The sequence below is a fragment of the Perognathus longimembris genome, chromosome 1 (genome assembly GCF_023159225.1).
Source record: "Perognathus longimembris pacificus isolate PPM17 chromosome 1, ASM2315922v1, whole genome shotgun sequence".
NCBI lineage: Eukaryota > Metazoa > Chordata > Mammalia > Rodentia > Heteromyidae > Perognathus > Perognathus longimembris.
The window spans coordinates 357,964-374,289 of record NC_063161.1 but is presented as its reverse complement, the minus strand read 5'-3'; the positions used below and the strand labels follow the sequence as shown (position 1 = coordinate 374,289).

Genomic DNA, 16,326 nt, shown 5'->3' with positions numbered 1-16,326 from the left:
CACAGAAAGAAGGAAAGAGAAAGGAAAAGAAGAGAAAGGAAAGGAAGGAAGGAAGGAAGGAAGGAAGGAAGGAAGGAAGGAAGGAAGGAAGGAAGGAAGAAAGGAAGGAAGGAAGGAAGGAAGATCTGGGCACCAGTGGCTCATGCCTGTAATCCTAGCTACTCAGGAGGTTGAGATCTGAGGTTTGTGGTTCAAAGCTAGCCTGAGCAGGAAAGTCTATTAGAGTGTTATCTCCAACTAACCACTGGAAAACTGGAAGTGGCCTGTGGTTCAAGTGGGTAGAGCCTTGAACAAAAAGAGCTTAGGGACTGTGCCCAGACCCCATGTTAATCCCCATGACTGGCCAAAATAAAGTCACCCTTCTCAGCTCACAAGCCTCTTGGCTCCCTCCATTTGTCCTTCCTCATCTCACTGCCAAAACACCTCACATGGTCTGTCATCTTACCAATGTCTAAAGATTCCTACCTCTGTTTTTCTGTTGTTCCCATATACTCAACCATATATAATCCTGCTCATCCATCACAGTCCTTTGCCTGCTACCTCCAGCTGAGTGGCTCATCGTGACACTGTGATCTCAGCCAAGGATGGGTGAATACTTCCCCCTACACATTGCCCAACGTACTAATATCTGGCCCACTGTCTAATGGTCTTTTCTCTCTTCCATGCTCTAATCTCACCTTTTCTATCTCCAGGATGGTCAGCTGACTCTCCTTCCTAAAAGAAACATCCAATGGGAAATTTTGACAGGCCCCAGTTTCACTTGCCCTGTCCTGCTACTTCCACCTTTCTGCCCACTACCGATTTGCCATCGCTCCCTTTCTTCAGGATCCTTGCTGTCAGAATCAAACCACTTTGAAACACTCAAACAGCAGGCGCTGGTGGCTCCTGCCTGTAATCTTAGCTAGTGAGGAGGCTGAGATCTGAGGAGTGCAGTTCAAAGTCAGCCAGGGTAGGAAAGTCTGTGAGATTCTCATCTTCAATTAAGCATCAAAAGAGCCAGAAATTGGCTCTGGCTCAAGTGGCGGCATGCTAGCCTTGAGCAAAAAAGCTCAGGGACAAAACCCAGGCCCTGAGTTCAACCCTCAGGACCAGCACAACATTCAAACAATACTTCCCTTTATGAAACTGCTCCCCTTTTCGTCTCAAACTGACTTCTCTAAAGTATTCTCCAAGATTACCGGCACCAACCAGCCCTCCTGAGCTCATTCCTGACTCCCTCAGAAACCTCTTGTCTACTTTTCATCTGCTTGAGCAACACTGAGGCAAGTAGCCATTATTCCATCAAAAACAGCCGTTTCCAACTAAGGGTGAATGAAAATGGTGCTTGAGTCTCCCTTGAAAGACATATGGACAGTTGTATGCAGCAAGAGACATAAGGTACGCTGCATAAGGGTCTGTGGGACCTCAGTGAGGGCCTCTAGTACCATTTGGATGGACAAGGACAGAATAAGCCTGAAGCCAGAAGTCATTCTCTCATCCCACCATGGACGACCACTCCATTTTTGTTGTTGTTAACCAAAGTCTCCAACATAGCCTGTATTCAACACTCATGGATGTATTCATCCGGCAAATGTTTATCGAATACCCTTAGTGTGTGCTCAGCAGGAGGTCCAGAGGAACCAGATGAGCCCCAAGGTGGGGTGAGAAGAGGGGTAGGATGAGACAGACACGAGACGCAGAGATACTTAGACAGTGAGAGACTTGTCTGTCTCTGAGGAGAGGAAGTAAAACTCTCCTTAGACTGACAGAGAAGCCAAGGACCACCATGGGAAGAGGGTGGATTCATGTAAAAATTCTAGAAATGGGAATACAACACGTTTCTTGCTTGTAGAAAGACTGCAAATAAAGTTCACATTATAAAGGGCTGACTAGCCAGGCCCCCATGGCTCATGCCTACTCAGGAGGCTGAGATCTGAGGATTGTGGTTCAAAGCCAGCCAAAGCAGGAAAGTCCATGAGACTCTTATCTCTAATTAGCCACCCAAAAGCCAGAAGTGGAGTTGTGGCTCAAGTGGTAGAGCACTAGCCTTGAGCACCAGCCCTGCATGGGAGCCTCAGTACTGGCACACACACACACACACACACACACACACACACACACACACGACTGACTAAATCACAGAATGCCTGCAATTGCAGTACAGTAAGTCAAAAATAAGAAAGATTAAGTGCTGGTGACTCTCATTTGTAATCCTAGCTACTCAGGAGGATGAGATCTGAGGGTCATGGTTCAAAGCCAGCCAGGGCAGAAAAGTCCACATGACACTCTTTATTATCTCCAGTTAAGCACCAGAAAACCAAAAGTGGCACTGTGGCTCAAAGTGGTGGAGTGCTAGCCTTGAACAAAAGAGCTCAGGGACAGTTCCCAGGCTTTGAGTTCAAACCCCACGACAGAAAAAATATATATATAAGAAGAAAGGCTAGGGTTCTTATGTGCATTTATACATATTTTTACATAGATTGCATGCCTATCTGGGTTATACACATTCACAGAGTACACCAAAGGTATACATTTGTGGCCAGAGACCCACAGTGGGGGACACTGCCAGGGAGAATGTCTTCCTTTTCATTCAAACTCCTTACAACAATAATACAATACATTGGTAACGTAGCTGTAGGCACAATCTACCAAGGGACCTGGAAGAGGGCTGGCTGGAGTGTGCTCCTTCCTCCTGAGAGGCGGCTGCAGCCTCACCTCACCCACCCTAAGTCCTGGAAGTTCCGGGCCCCAACCAGGCTTTGGGACAGTGTCACCCACCAGAAAGTGCCAGGGCTGAGGCTGGTCGCCCCAGGACTCCCGGCACCTGCCGAGCACCTCCCACCCGGGACGGGAGGCCCCAGGTGACGCCTGTAGTGCCGCGGGGCTTCCCGGGGGAAGAGGAGTGAAGGGCCGGGAGCGGAGGGCGGAGGAAAGGGAAAAGGGGAGGGGAAGGAGGGAGGGGAGGGAGAGGGGATCGCTCCGCCCCCTGGGCCGTCCAGCCTCGCCTCCTGCGGGAAAGTCTACTTAGAGCTCGAGGGGCAAGCTGGAGGGAGGGTCGGTCCCCGGCAGGACTCGGGCCGCGAGCCGACCACGGAGCCCCCTCCCCGTCCACCTGGCCAGCTCCGCGCGTCCGGCAGACTCACCCGAGACTGGTGCCCCGACCACGCTGGTACCCTCCCCGTCTCCGCCCCCGCGCGCCGCCCGGACCCCCGCCCGGACCCCCGCCGGGACCCCCGCCCGGACCCCCGCGGACCGCCCGGACCCCCGCCCAGACCCCTGCGGGCCGTCCGGACCCCGGCGGGCCGCCGGAACCCCAGCGCTCTGCCCGGACCCCCGCGCGCCGCCCGGACCCCCGCGCGCCGCCCGGACCCCCGCGCGCCGCCCGGACCCCCGCGCTCTGCCCGGACCCCCGCGCCCGGACCCCCGCGCGCCGCCCGGACCCCTGCGGACCTCCCGGACCCCCGCGGGCCGCCGGAACCCCCGCGCGTCCCCCGGACCCCCGCGGGCCGCCGGAACCCCCGCGCGTCCCCCGGACCCCCGCCCGGACCCCCGCGCGCCGCCGGATCCCCCGCGCGCTGCCCGGGGTGCGGACGAGGTCGAGGCGGAGGCCGCCCCATCTGCCAGCTTCACCACCTGCTCCCTTGCAGCCCCGCCCGCCATGGCCTGGCTCCTGACGCTCACGGCCACCCTGGGTTGCATCAGCCTCCTCTACCTGCGACTGCCCTGCGTGCGGTCCGGACTCGTGGGCCGAGTCCCGCCGTCCACACGACCCAGGTGAGTGCCAAGCGCAACCAGGAGACCGGGAGGGACGGGTGGCCTCACCACCCTTCCACGCTCTCGTGGGCTTATCCCCCACACCGAGGCCGACCTCCCACATTCAAGATGGCCCAGACAGAGCAGTTTCTCCTTCCTAGTCCAGTTGTCTCCCCTTTCCCGCCCCCCCCCCCCACACGTTGGCTGAGCAACCCTCAAGCACAGGGGCCGGCTGGCGCAGAGAAGGCCCGAGGCAGCCTCAGGTCCGATGGCCAATAAGGGAAGGGCTGAGGGGATCATGCTCAATCCTGAGAGTAGTGGCCCACAGAGCCTAGGGTGCCCCCGGGAGGTGCTGGTAATGGGTCGTGCAATCTGGGCTACTAAGATGGCCGAGCTTCTAGGACACAGCTCATAACTCATAAGGAGTGATGGGCTTCCCCTGGCTTTGCACCAGACTAGGGGGCGGGGAGAGAAGGGGAGGGGTTCTGTGACTTCCAATGGACCTGTGCCAGGCTTTTGGGGAAGTTATGGGCTTCCCCTGCAGTGACCTCAGGCCTGGGTAGCAGGAAAAGTGGGTGGGTTTGAGGTCTGATGGGCTGACTCTCTGGGTTTACATCCTCCCTTTCCCTTTGCAGGCAGCCCCTAGCCCGGACTTCTTCCAGTGGTCTACCACCCTGGCAGCCCATCCCCCAGCCTATGTTCCAGAAGCTTCATCAAGCCTCCCAGCCACAGAAGAAAGCCAGCCTGGTTCCCACTATGGGTCGGCCTGTCCTGCGTGGTGGCCCCCGCCACTCACGTCTGCAGAGACATTTGGGGCTTCAGAGACACTTGGGATCCCGAAGGCCCCACGCCCAGCTCCTAAGAGTAGGGTGTGTTCTGGGCACCTGCCAGGTGCAGAACCTCAGCCATCGTCTGTGGCAGCTTGTAGGGCCAGCTGGACGTCGGAATTCAGCGCCTGTGGACCCCAGCAGCCCTCACAGCTATGGCTGAAGTGGATTCTGGCAATACCTCTTCCCATCCCATCCCAGCTGGAGTGCCATACCCTGATCTCAGAGCTGCAACTGAGTCCCCCTACCCAGGCTCTGTTCCCCCAGTGCTCCCACAGGCAGCAAGACCTGCAACAACTATATCCACACCACTCTGGATACGTAAACCCAGTCTGTGTAGACCTAGTCAGTTTACACGTAGCATCTGCACCTGTAGAACTGTGCATGCCCAAGGAACAGGTGTAAGGGCTGTCTGCATCATCAGATGCCCAAAAGGGCTTTAGAGGAAGGGTCTGGTCAGCAGGCAGATCAAAAGCCAGAGTCCTGAATGTATAGGTCCATCTGGGAGCAAGCAGGACAGAGAGAGGCTGAACTGGCCCCATGTGGCTCCCTCTTCTACTAGGAATTAAGCCAGCTGTGTTCCCAGTTGTTGCTGCTGTCCTGTGTGGTTTGCCCTTCTTTGTACATGCCTCATCCAGGGTCCACAGACTATCTCTGCCTGTGACATGAAATAGGAGGGGCAACAAGGAAAACTGTCATGTGGTCCTGAGGTTAAGAAGAGGAAAGAAACCTTCACAATTTGAATTGGCAACCCTGGAATGCAGGACAAAATGGTGATAGAAACCCTACCAAAGTCTCTTGTAGGCAGCTGAGGAGCAAGCATAAGGCTTCAGGGGCATTCTAGGGCAGAGCAGAGAGACCTCCTCCTGCCTTAAGGGTATTGTAGGGATTGGGTGAGACCAAGATCCCCAGCCTAAATAGGTCTGTTAAGACCCATCCCTAAAAGGTCTGGGAATATGGCCTAGTGGTTAGAGTGCTTGCCTAGCATTCATGAGGCCATCGGTTTGATTCCTCAGTATTACATAAACAGAAAAAGCCAGGAGTGGTGCTGTGGCCCAAGTGGTCAAGTGCTAGCCTTGAGCAAAAGAAGCTCAGAGACAATGACCAGGCCTTGAGTTCAAGTCCCTACACTGGCAAACAAACAAACAAGAAAAGATCCATCCCCAAGCCAGCATAGTGGTATACACTTGTAATCCTCCTTGGGAAGCTAAGATAGGAAGCTGGTAAGGTTCAAGGACAGCCTGGCCAACCAGCAAGTTTCAGGCCAACCTAGCTATATAGTAAGAAGAAAAAAAAAAAAAGACTGAAAGTGAAGCTGAAACTCAGGTGATGGAGCATAGCCTTGAGCCAAAAAGCTAACCCAGTGTCCAGGCCCTGAGGTCAATATCCAGGGCCAACACACACACACACACACACACACACACACACACACACACACACACGCCCTTTCTCCCCCCCCCCAAAAAAAAAATGAAAGAGCTGGGCTATGGTGGCTCAGGCCTGTAATCCTAGCTACTCAGGTGGCTGAGGATTGTGATTCAAGGCCAGCCTGGGCAGAAAAGTCCAAGAGACTTTTTATCTCCAATTGACCATCAAAAAGCCAGAAGTGGTAGAGTACATTTTGAGTGTGGTGGGTGGAGCCAAGGAAGAGCATGAGGACATGAGTTCAAGCCCCGGTACTGTCATGAAAATAAACAAATAGGAATCTTGAAGAAAAAAAAAAAAAGATTGAGGGAGAAAGTCAATCATTCAAGCAGGCATAGCCCCTGAGTGGAGCCATCAAGAGTGGGGCAGGGGCTGCGAATGTGGCTTAGTGATACTGTGTGTGCCTAGCATGCATAAAGCCCTGGGTTCCTCAACACCACAAAAACAGGAAGTGGCGCTGTGGCTCAAGTGGCAGAGTGCTGGCCTTGAGCAAAACGAAGCCAGGGACAGTGCTCAGGCCCTGAGTTCAAGCCCCAGGACTGGCCAAAAAAAAAAAAAATAGAGTGGAGCATGTTTACTCTTGTTCCCTAGCCCAAGAGCCCTGTGAGGACAGACTAGTCTCACACAACAATGAAGAGAGGAAACATAGCCTGGAAGCAGAGCCTTGCAAGATGTCTGCCCCAGATGAGGCCTTTGCACATGCTGTGTCACCCAAACTTCAACCTTGTCCGTACTTGCTGGTAGATTACGGGGTTCCGAAAGGGTTGTTTCTGAGCAAGTGCTCACATAGCACTTGGCTTGCCATGCTTGCCCTCTCTCACACTGGTGGAGCCACTTCACTGCTCCTACTCAGGAGACAGCCACACGGAAGTCACAGATACAGAGACTCCAGGTCACTTCCATGCCCACCCACAGAATCCACCCTCAGGCACCAGCAGGCCTATCCGTTGGGCTGCCTAGTCCCTAGTTCTGAAGGTCCTAGAAGTGCCTCTCTGAGATCCTATACTTGCTCTTCTAGCCCTCGGGGTCACCTTCCCTCTACTGAGTTTCAGCCCGCAGGGAGTGCAGATACAGTCTGTGGACCCTGGATGAAACTAGAAGTGTATCAGGAGGTGGTTGGTGTGCTGGGAAACTCATCAAGACAGAAAAGCAGGGTGTCTGAAGGAAGCTATGGTCTAGGCTCGCTCTGGGGACAACAGTGGCCCCCAGGGCAAGGGCGGTTTGGAGTGTCCCTGATGCTGAGAAAGGCTGGAGTTTCCTCTCAGGGTCATATACTCTGTGGCCACGGAAGGGTGTTTGCGGCGGCAGGTGTCATGTGGTCCTGGTGAAGGTGGCATGTTGTCCTGGCAATGAAGGTGACAAGGAGTGTGGGGATGTTAGGGAGAGGCCGGAGCTCATCCTCGCAACTCAGTACTGCAGGACCCTCCTGGCGTCCTAGGCACTGGGCAAAGTCCAGCCTCACACGTTATCTGGGCTTGTGTGTGGTCTGTGCCTCAGCACAGGCTGTTGCCTTTTCCTGGAGCACCTTCGCCTCCCCCACACCCCCTCTCATCACCAACATCCTTTGTCTTCCCAGCCTAGACACCTGGGCACCTGGCTACAGGTGCCCAGAATCTTACAGGCTAGTGGCCTCAGCCAAGGTCCCAAGTCTTAGGCCTTTCCCAGGAAATGGGAGGTGTCCTGGCATCCAATGCAGGGTCAAGAGGTTTCCGGTCACGAACTACAGCCTTGTCTGGTATGATGCCAACCCCACGCAGTGCTTGGCTATGCTTGACTGCCATCTGAATGCCCTGTGAGGAGGTCCAGTAGCAGAGCGTGTCTTCATTCCCAGCTCGACCCTACAGCTCTTCCTCTTGCACTCACTTCCATATGCTGTTTGCCCTCCTGGAAAATTGTCTAAATACTGGCACTTGCCCCTGACTGAAGCCTGTGCCAACTGCTTTTAGGGAAATGGTTCCAAGTCTCCTTCAGAGCCCTGGAGCTCTCCAAAGCACACAGAGTGTCCAGCACACAACACATATTGGTGATCCCAGTCCTGCCCTCCTGGAGCCAAGCTTCCCATGGGAGGAGACAGAGAAGCATATCTCAAAGTAGATTGGTAAGCAAAGGATGGAGCTGTTATAGTTCCATTTTAAGACGTGAGGGAGTCACTGGTATGTTCCCTTCCTTAGACTCATGGTGCCTACCCTTTAGCCCACCACTCCCCTCTTCCCTGCTCTGTTGTCTTCAAGAATGCCACTCCCCAGGCAAGTGTTTTTGTCTGTTTGGCTCCTGCTGTGTCCTCAGAGACTCGTGGACAGATGTATAGTTTGAATCCTGATCCACGTTGCTGGCTTATAGAGCTCCTCACCCAGCCCAACACCCTCCTTGATCAGACTTCAGACGAGCTATCCTGAGACCTCTCCTGACTTTGACCCTATCCTTGCTGAGATTAGCAAGAATCCTGTCAGGACTTGGAATGTAGCTCAGAAGCAGCTCTCCATCACTGAACAAAACAAAACAAAACCCTCAGTCAGTTTGTGGAGAATCCACTCTCTCACCCTGATAGCTGATAACCTGCCTGCTTCCAGCAAGAATTCAGCAGAATCACCTCAGTAATCAGCAAAAGCCCCCATGCTCCTGATGCTTCAATAATTTCCTACCCACTGACTTAAAAATCTAAATCCCCAATTGTCTTGATTGTATTTGATCTCACCACCTTATTGTGGCAGTCATAAATAAAGCTTTTATTGCCATTTTTATAAGTGTCAGAATAATTCTCTCCCTCCTCTTCCCTCTCCCTGTCCTGACTCTTCTCCTCTTCCTCCCTTCCCATCTCCCTCCTCTTCCCTTTCCCTCTCCTTCCCTCCCCTTCTCTCTCCCTATCCCTCTGTCTGCTGGGTGTCAAACCTAGGATGTGCCATACCAAGCAGTCACTCTCCCACTAAAACCCCAGCCATTGAATATTTTTTTCTATTTAATAAGCTTTGCCCACCTATAATCTATAGGTGTCTTAGAAGAAAGCTGTCGCTTTTCAAAATAAAGTGTAGGTACCCGTGTGCCTTAGGCTGTGATTTACAACCTCCACACACACCAGGAGGGGCTAACTGCAACCGTGGAGGTGTTTCATACCTGGAAGCATGGAAGTTGGGCTTCAGAGCAGTGCCTGGCCATTAGAGCAGGCCAGTTATTTCAGGACACGGGGCTGGGGCATGGGAGAGCTGCTCCTATACTGACACATTAACTTGCTGTGGCCAGGAGGAGGGTGGATGGTCACTCATTACCAAGGGCCAAGGCCAAGGGGCTAGGTAGTGTCCGGTCACTTATGTAACCTGTGGGCATATATAGGGCACCTGATCCATAGAGCTGTTGCTGACTTGGAAGCTTTTCCACCTGGGCACCACTCCTTCTCATGATGAAGGTGGCTGTGGTAAGTACCCCAGACCCTTGTGAGAGTGGTTCCCCCACTGAGCCCTCACCTAGTGGCCAGCTGTTCTCTCATGTGAAGAGGCAGCAGAACTGCTCTCTTCCTGCTCATGCAGACTATGGGGCTCCTCCCTGTTGTGGTCCAGAGGGGGCAGGAATGAGCAGTCCCTCTCCCACAGGCTCCCTGTGGAGTCAGGCCTCCTCTTAGAAGTAACTTCCCCCTATGAAGATACTAAATCAGGGTGCCAGGGGCTTTTACTCATCATTGCTGTGCTGCCACAAAGCGGGCATCTAGCTGATGTGGCAAATAAGGACCCAGCAGGGTAGTCCCTTAGGAGCCATGCCTCCATCATCTACCACCTGTTCTGAGCAGATTCAAGGCTTGGGTCTGGCTCCCAGGGATGTCTTCTTCTCATGGACTAGGCATGACAGTGAATGGGTCAAATCCTCCATCTAACTAGGGCCCAGATCCTTCCCTGATTTACCGTCCTGATGTGGATCCAGAGATGGCCAAAGACAAGGACAGGTTCCGAAACTACATGGTGAGCACTCCTTTCTCCTATGGCCCAGCCCCATCTGCTGTGGGAAGAGCAGCTCCAAGGGGGCCGTTTGGGAAGCCTCTGTTAACACCTTGAGGAGTCTGGTCTGGGGAAGGGGCCCCTGATGATGTGTCCCTGGCTTGCAGTCGGGCCCCCTCCTGGACCGAGTCTTCACAACCTATAAGCTCATGCACACGCACCAGACAGTGGACTTTGTAAATAGAAAGGTATGCATTTCTGCTCTCCCTGCAAACTCTGAGGGTGAGGACCTCCTTTCCCTTGGTCCACTGCACCCAGGAGTGGACAGACAGGCCCCATGCAGGAGGCCCTGCTCTGCACGCCCTGTGGTCAGGCCCTGTTCTGTGGCCCTGTGGGGGCTGACGTCTCTCTTTCCACCCAGCACATCCAGTTTGGAAGCTTTTCCTACAAGAAAATGACAGTCATGGAGGCAGTGGACATGCTGGATGCTCTGGTGGATGAGTCTGACCCAGACGTGGACTTCCCCAACTCCTTCCATGCCTTCCAGACAGCAGAAGGCATCCGGAAAGTCCACCCAGATAAGGGTGTGTCCCCTGGCTGTGGTTGGGAGGTGCTGCCCCTGCCCTGCAGGTGGAGATTGTCAGCCCTCTCCCCTAGGCCTCACCCTAGGGAACAGGCCCTGAACCCTTCTTGCACTCAGCTCAAGGCCTGCTCATCCCATCTCGGCCCCCTATAACCTTTTCTTTATGTGTCCATTTTCACTAGATTGGTTCCACCTTGTTGGGCTTCTGCATGACCTGGGAAAAGTCCTGGCTCTGTGGGGGGAGCCCCAGGTGAGGCCAGGTGTGGGAGATGGAGCAGCCTCTATTCTGGGCTTGGAACCCCACAGGAAGCAGGCCAAGTACCACACCCCATTCACAAATGCCTGTCAATTCTCAGTGGGCAGTTGTTGGAGACACCTTTCCTGTTGGTTGCCGTCCTCAGACTTCCGTGGTGTTCTGTGATTGCACTTTCCAGGACAATCCTGATCTCCAAGATCCTCGATACAGGTGCCTCCCTGCCCTGCTAGTCTTTCCTCCCCCCAAGTCCCTGGCCCTTCTCATGCTTGTCTCTTAATCACTATAGCACAGAACTTGGCATGTACCAGCCGCACTGTGGCCTCGAGAATGTCCTCATGTCCTGGGGCCATGATGGTAAGACCAGCTGGAGGCGGCGGGCAGGGAGACATAGGGATGGTGGTGAGGGCACCCTCTGGGTGCCGGCGGTGACATTCCCTCTCCTGCAGAGTACCTGTACCAAATGATGAAGTTCAATAAGTTCTCCCTGCCCTCAGAGGTAGGTGGAGGGAGGGGCCAGCCCAGAGCCTAAGCCCAGCCCAGTCCAGTCTGTCAGGCAAACCTAAGCATGCCAGATGTGGCCTCTGCAGGCTTTCTACATGGTCCGATTCCACTCCTTCTACCCATGGCACACTGGTGGTGACTACCGACAGCTGTGCAGTCAGCGAGATCTGGACATGCTGCCCTGGGTGCAAGAGTTCAAGTGAGGCCTTCTCCATGGCGGGGGGGGGGGGGAGGCGGGTGGAGGGGTGAGGGATGAGCCCTCCCTTGCGAGGCTCACCAGTTCTCCCACACCGCAGCAAGTTTGACCTCTACACCAAGAGCCCTGACTTACCAGATGTCCACGCGCTTCGGCCATACTACCAGGGGCTGATTGACAAGTACTGCCCTGGTATCCTGAGTTGGTGACAGGCCTCTCAACTCCCCATTGCACACTGTGCATTACGTACCATGACAGCCCACACCAACCTTTGAGTCCCCACACACTTGTCCAGATCACAATAAAGACCTTGGAAGAGCTGTGTGTATGAGTTTTCACTGTGACAGCAGAGGTAGCTCTAGCATAGGTACACTGCCACTCTGAACAGCCTGCTCATCTTCCTGCTCACTCAACTCATTCTAGAAATGCTCACCAAGTCCTTCAGAGTCAGTCTCCTTTAACAAAGAAGCGGAAACTCTGGCAGCTAAAGGGATACACATATAAAAACAGCAAGAAACAAACATGCAGATAGATTCCTGGAAGGCTGTCCCTGGGAGCAACGAGGATGAACAACCCAGGTGCAAATTCTCCTGGCTCTGCTACCTGCCATCCCTTGTTTATATGACTTTCTCATCCACCTGCTGAGCTTCAGTGCCAGCTTGTAAAGGCTTCCCCTCCACCCTCTAGAAGTCATTTCGAAAAAAGCAGATTGTTGGAGCTGGGGATATGGCCTAGTGGCAAGAGAGCTTGCCTCGTATGCATGTGGCCCTGGGTTCGATTCCCCAGCACCACATATACAGAAAATGGCCAGAAGTGGCGCTGTGGCTCAAGTGGCAGAGTGCTAGCCTTGAGGAAAAAAAAAGGAAGCCAGGGACAGTGCCCAGGCCCTGAGTCCAAGGCCCAGGACTGGCCAAAAATAAATAAATAAATAAATAAATAAATAAATAAATAAATAAATAAATAAAGAGCAGATTGTTGATCTTGGGAGATTTTCATCTGATGGGCGGGGCTTTACTGATGTATCCCCACTAGTTCTGTTAACATTTCCTCTGTTTCCTGTCAGGGCTTAGCCAGATTCACTGGTGTCAGAGTGTTCTTCTCCCTTTACCAGAAGGCACAGAGGGCCTGTCTTTGCTGGTGGAAACTTCCACTTATCTGTTGGAACACTTTAGCAGGGACACTTTCTTCCATGTCCCTTAGCCATGCTGTGAATATTTTCCCTTAATGTACCAATGTGCCAAAAATTGTTGCTTCCTGGGCATCCTTAGCAGGTGATCTACTTGTTGGTGTGTGTGTTAAGAGCTACTGATTACTAGCTATCTCATGTGCTTCAGCTCCTTCTGTTCTCCTTTCCTATGCTGCAGGTGGATCCATTCCTGGTTGAGATTAGGAAGGGCGAGGCTTCTGCCTTAGCTCCTGCTTCCTCTGGCATGACCCTAACTGTCTCTGATAGATGTATTGCTGCCTAGTGTGGTAAGACATCCAGAGTAGGCTGGGCACTGGTGGCTTATGCCTGTTTTCCTAGCTACTGAGGAGGCTGTGATCTGAGGGTTGTGGTTCAAAGCCAGCCGGGCAGAAAAATCCCTATGAGATTCTTATCTCCAATTAACTACTCAAAAACTGGAAGTGACACTGTGGCTCAAGTGTTAGAGTACTAGCCTTGAGCACAAAGAGGCTCAGAGACAGTGCTCAGGCCCTGAGTTCAAGCCCCAAAACAAACAAACAAACAAAAAAAAAGACACCCAGGGTGGCAGATGGCTGTAATCCCTGAGGCAGGAAAAACATGTATTTGAAGACAGCCTGGGCCACATAGGAAGACTGCCTCAAACAACGACAACAACAAAGTCTAGGACTCATGCCTATAATCCTAGCTACTCAGGAGGCTGAAATCTAAGGATCAAAGTTAGAAACACACCACAGACCCCTCCCCCACACCTGTTAGAATTAAGCTGGGCACTGGTGGCTTATGCCTATAATCCTACCTACTCAGGAGGCCGAGATCTGATGATCAGGGTTCAATGTCAGCCAGGGTAAGAAAGTCTGTGAGACTCTTATCTCCAACTAACCACCTGAAAACTGGAAGTGGAGCTGTGGGTCAAAGTGGTAGAGTGCTAGCCTTGAGCATAAAACTCAAGGACAGTGCCAAGATCCTGAGTTCAAGCCCCATGACCGACCAAAAAAAAATCCTCTTAGAATTAACAAATTTAGCAAATTTCACATGATACAAAATCAATTGTGCAAAAAGCAGTAATACTTTCTCTCTCTCTCTCTCTCTCTCTCTCTCCTTCTATTTTTTGCTGGTCCACAGGTGTGAGCCACCAGTGCCCAGCAAAACAGTAATGTTTCTCTACACTGACAATGAACTATTTGAAAAGAAAGAAAACAATCCCGTTTACAGTAGTTATAAAAATAGGAATAGCTGGGCATTGACTTCTCAAGCCTACAGTACTAGATACTAAAGAGGCTGAGATCCAAGGATCACAGTTCAAAGTCAACCTGGGCACAAAAATCCATGAGACTCTTATTTCCAATTAAAATTTGTATGAAATTACAAAAAATTCTACACAGCCAAACAATTTTAAGTAAAAAAACAAATCTGGAGGTGTCACAATACCTGATTTCAAAATATACTATAGGGCTGGAGGTATACCACAGGAAGGGAGTGCTTGCCCAGCACTCTATGTGGGGCCCTAGGTTTTCTCCCCAGAATCACACATACAAAAATTACACATACATGGGCTGGGAATGTGGCTTAATGTTAGAGTGCTTGCCTAGCATGCACGAAGCTCTGGGTTCCATTCCTCAGTACCACATAAACAGAAAAAGCCAGAAGTGGTGCTGTGGCTCAAGTAGTAGAGTGCTAACCTTGAGGAAAAGAAGCCAGGGACCGTTCTCAGGCCCTGAGTTCAAGGCCCACAACTGACAAAAACAAACAAACATGAGAACAGTGAAGTGCCAGACTTTGAAGTCAGGCCCCATTTTACCACGTGAACCCCATTTTAGAATCGAACCCTGAGCCAATCAGATTTGTACCTGTGTCCTAATCTTGCTTGCTTGAACACCTGATTGTTGTAACCTTGTTCTTTGCCTTCATAAGCCCTGTGTAATCACAGCTCGGGGCTCCCTCCTAACCTCCGCTGTGTCGGTGGGTAGGACGAGGCCCGAGTTGTAGCTTGCTTAAATAAAGCCTTGCCTTGCTTTTGCATTTCGGAGTGTCTGAGTCTCGGTGGCCTTCTTGGTGGTGGTCTTGAGACTTGGCACAACAAGCAGAACAGAGGAACTCAAAAGATGATGATCAATAAGGGGCTGAGAGGCAAGAGAAATACTCTGGCCAGGGGAACTAGTAAGAGATCTGTGTCTGGGGGGGATAAAGAAGAGTGAACACGGTCACAAATTAGAATATTTGCAGCTATGAAAATGTAACAAAGAAACCTGTTGGAAACACTCTTTCTTCTTCCTTTTTTTGTGTGCCAATCTTGGACTCGAACTTTAGAGCCAGAGCAGCTCAAGGCTACTTGAGCCCCAGCTCTACTTTTTTTTTGCTGCTGTTGTTTCGTTTTATTTTTGGTAGTTAATTCAAGATAATAATCTCATGGACTTTCCTTCCTGGGCTGGCTTTGAACCAGGATCCTCAGATCTCAGCCTCCTAAGTAGCTACGATTATAGGCGTGAACCACCAGCACCTGGCTAGGAACACTATTTCTTAGAGGGAAGGGTACAGAAGTATGACAGAAGGGATGAAATTGATTAATATACAGTATAATGTGGGTATGTGACAATGAAATCCTACCCCCCCATAACTGACTGATAGAAACCACTAAAAAATTTTTGACACTTAAAATTGGTAAATGCAATAAAGATCTATTGATCCAGTCAGTTATCAGATTTAAGAGGGAAAATAGATGCACACATAAAAACTTGTGTTCACAAATGTCAGTACTATTCATCATATACATATCAGTACTATTCATCATAGTAAAAAGTGGGAACACAAAAGGTTCACTGACAATAGATGAGCAAAATGTGGCCTATCCATATAATGGAATGTTATTCAGCCACTAAAGAAGTACTGCTATAAAGTACAAGTACCTTGAAAACATTATATATGTAAAATAAAAGAAGCCAGACACAAAAGCTTGTAGGTTATTTTTTGTTTATTTTAGGTGCTGAGGATGGAACAAGGTTTTATGCATGCTAGGCCAAGCACTCTAAGCTTGAATATAATTCAGTTAACTGGAAATGTCCGGAACAGGTAAATCTAGACTGATGCTGGCTTAAGGAGCAGGAGGGACCGAGTTAATACCTGCTGAAGGTTGTTTCAGTGAGGCTCTAAAACTGACTGGTGTTCGATGTAAATACACTGAGAGCCACTGAATTGTGTGCTTTATTTTTTTCTAATATTTACTAGTATTTATTAGTTATACAAGAGGATTTTTTTTTTTGTCAGTCACAGGGCTTGAACTCTGGGCTTGGGTGCTATCCCTGAGCCTGGGCTGGATTTGAACTGTGATCTTCAGATCTCAGCCTCCTAAGTGGCTAGGATTACAGGTGTGAGCCACTAGTGCCCAGTAAAAGAGGATTTTATTATGACATTTCCACATGTTCACCGTGCACCTTGATCAAACACATCCCCTCCATGAACTGTGTGCTAAAATGGATAGACTAGAAAATTACCAAGGAAGCAGACAAAGAAAATTCAGATTTACATAAACTAGGCTTGGATGACTGAGAGAAAGAACAAGTTTTACTGTGGTTGTGAGACCAGGACTCAAACTTGGTACCTGATGCTTTGCTCACTGGCTGCTGCTCTATCCACTGGGCCACACTTCCAACCCCAAGAACAAGTTTTTGATTTTTTTTTTTTTTTTTTTTTGCCAGTCATG

The 16,326-nt window shown here is 51.2% G+C and overlaps 2 protein-coding genes across 2 annotated transcripts; both read left to right on the top strand.

Annotated features, from left to right (window-relative positions):
* Positions 1-3,021: 3,021 nt before the first annotated feature.
* Positions 3,022-5,563, top strand: Adm2 (adrenomedullin 2). Its single transcript, XM_048349234.1, has 3 exons — positions 3,022-3,148; positions 3,627-3,753; positions 4,368-5,563. The coding sequence occupies exons 2-3, from the start codon at positions 3,638-3,640 to the stop codon at positions 4,720-4,722; spliced, it is 471 nt and encodes a 156-aa protein (XP_048205191.1). The 5' UTR covers positions 3,022-3,148; positions 3,627-3,637; the 3' UTR covers positions 4,723-5,563.
* Positions 5,564-9,238: 3,675 nt separating this feature from the next.
* Positions 9,239-11,762, top strand: Miox (myo-inositol oxygenase). Its single transcript, XM_048353581.1, has 10 exons — positions 9,239-9,393; positions 9,851-9,931; positions 10,075-10,155; positions 10,329-10,491; positions 10,673-10,740; positions 10,847-10,956; positions 11,033-11,100; positions 11,193-11,242; positions 11,334-11,446; positions 11,544-11,762. Exons 1-10 carry the CDS (start codon positions 9,376-9,378, stop codon positions 11,650-11,652), a joined length of 861 nt encoding a protein of 286 aa, XP_048209538.1. The 5' UTR covers positions 9,239-9,375; the 3' UTR covers positions 11,653-11,762.
* Positions 11,763-16,326: the final 4,564 nt, after the last annotated feature.

Bases quoted from the DNA above. Each gene is read 5' to 3' on its own strand.
- Adm2 (XM_048349234.1), top strand. From the start codon at position 3,638: ATGGCCTGGCTCCTGACGCTCACGGCCACCCTGGGTTGCATCAGCCTC. The intron at 3,754-4,367 runs GTGAGTGCCAAG...TTCCCTTTGCAG, and splicing joins CCGCCGTCCACACGACCCAG to GCAGCCCCTAGCCCGGACTT.
- Miox (XM_048353581.1), top strand. The intron at 10,741-10,846 runs GTGAGGCCAGGT...GTCAATTCTCAG, and splicing joins CTCTGTGGGGGGAGCCCCAG to TGGGCAGTTGTTGGAGACAC. The intron at 10,957-11,032 runs GTGCCTCCCTGC...TAATCACTATAG, and splicing joins CTCCAAGATCCTCGATACAG to CACAGAACTTGGCATGTACC.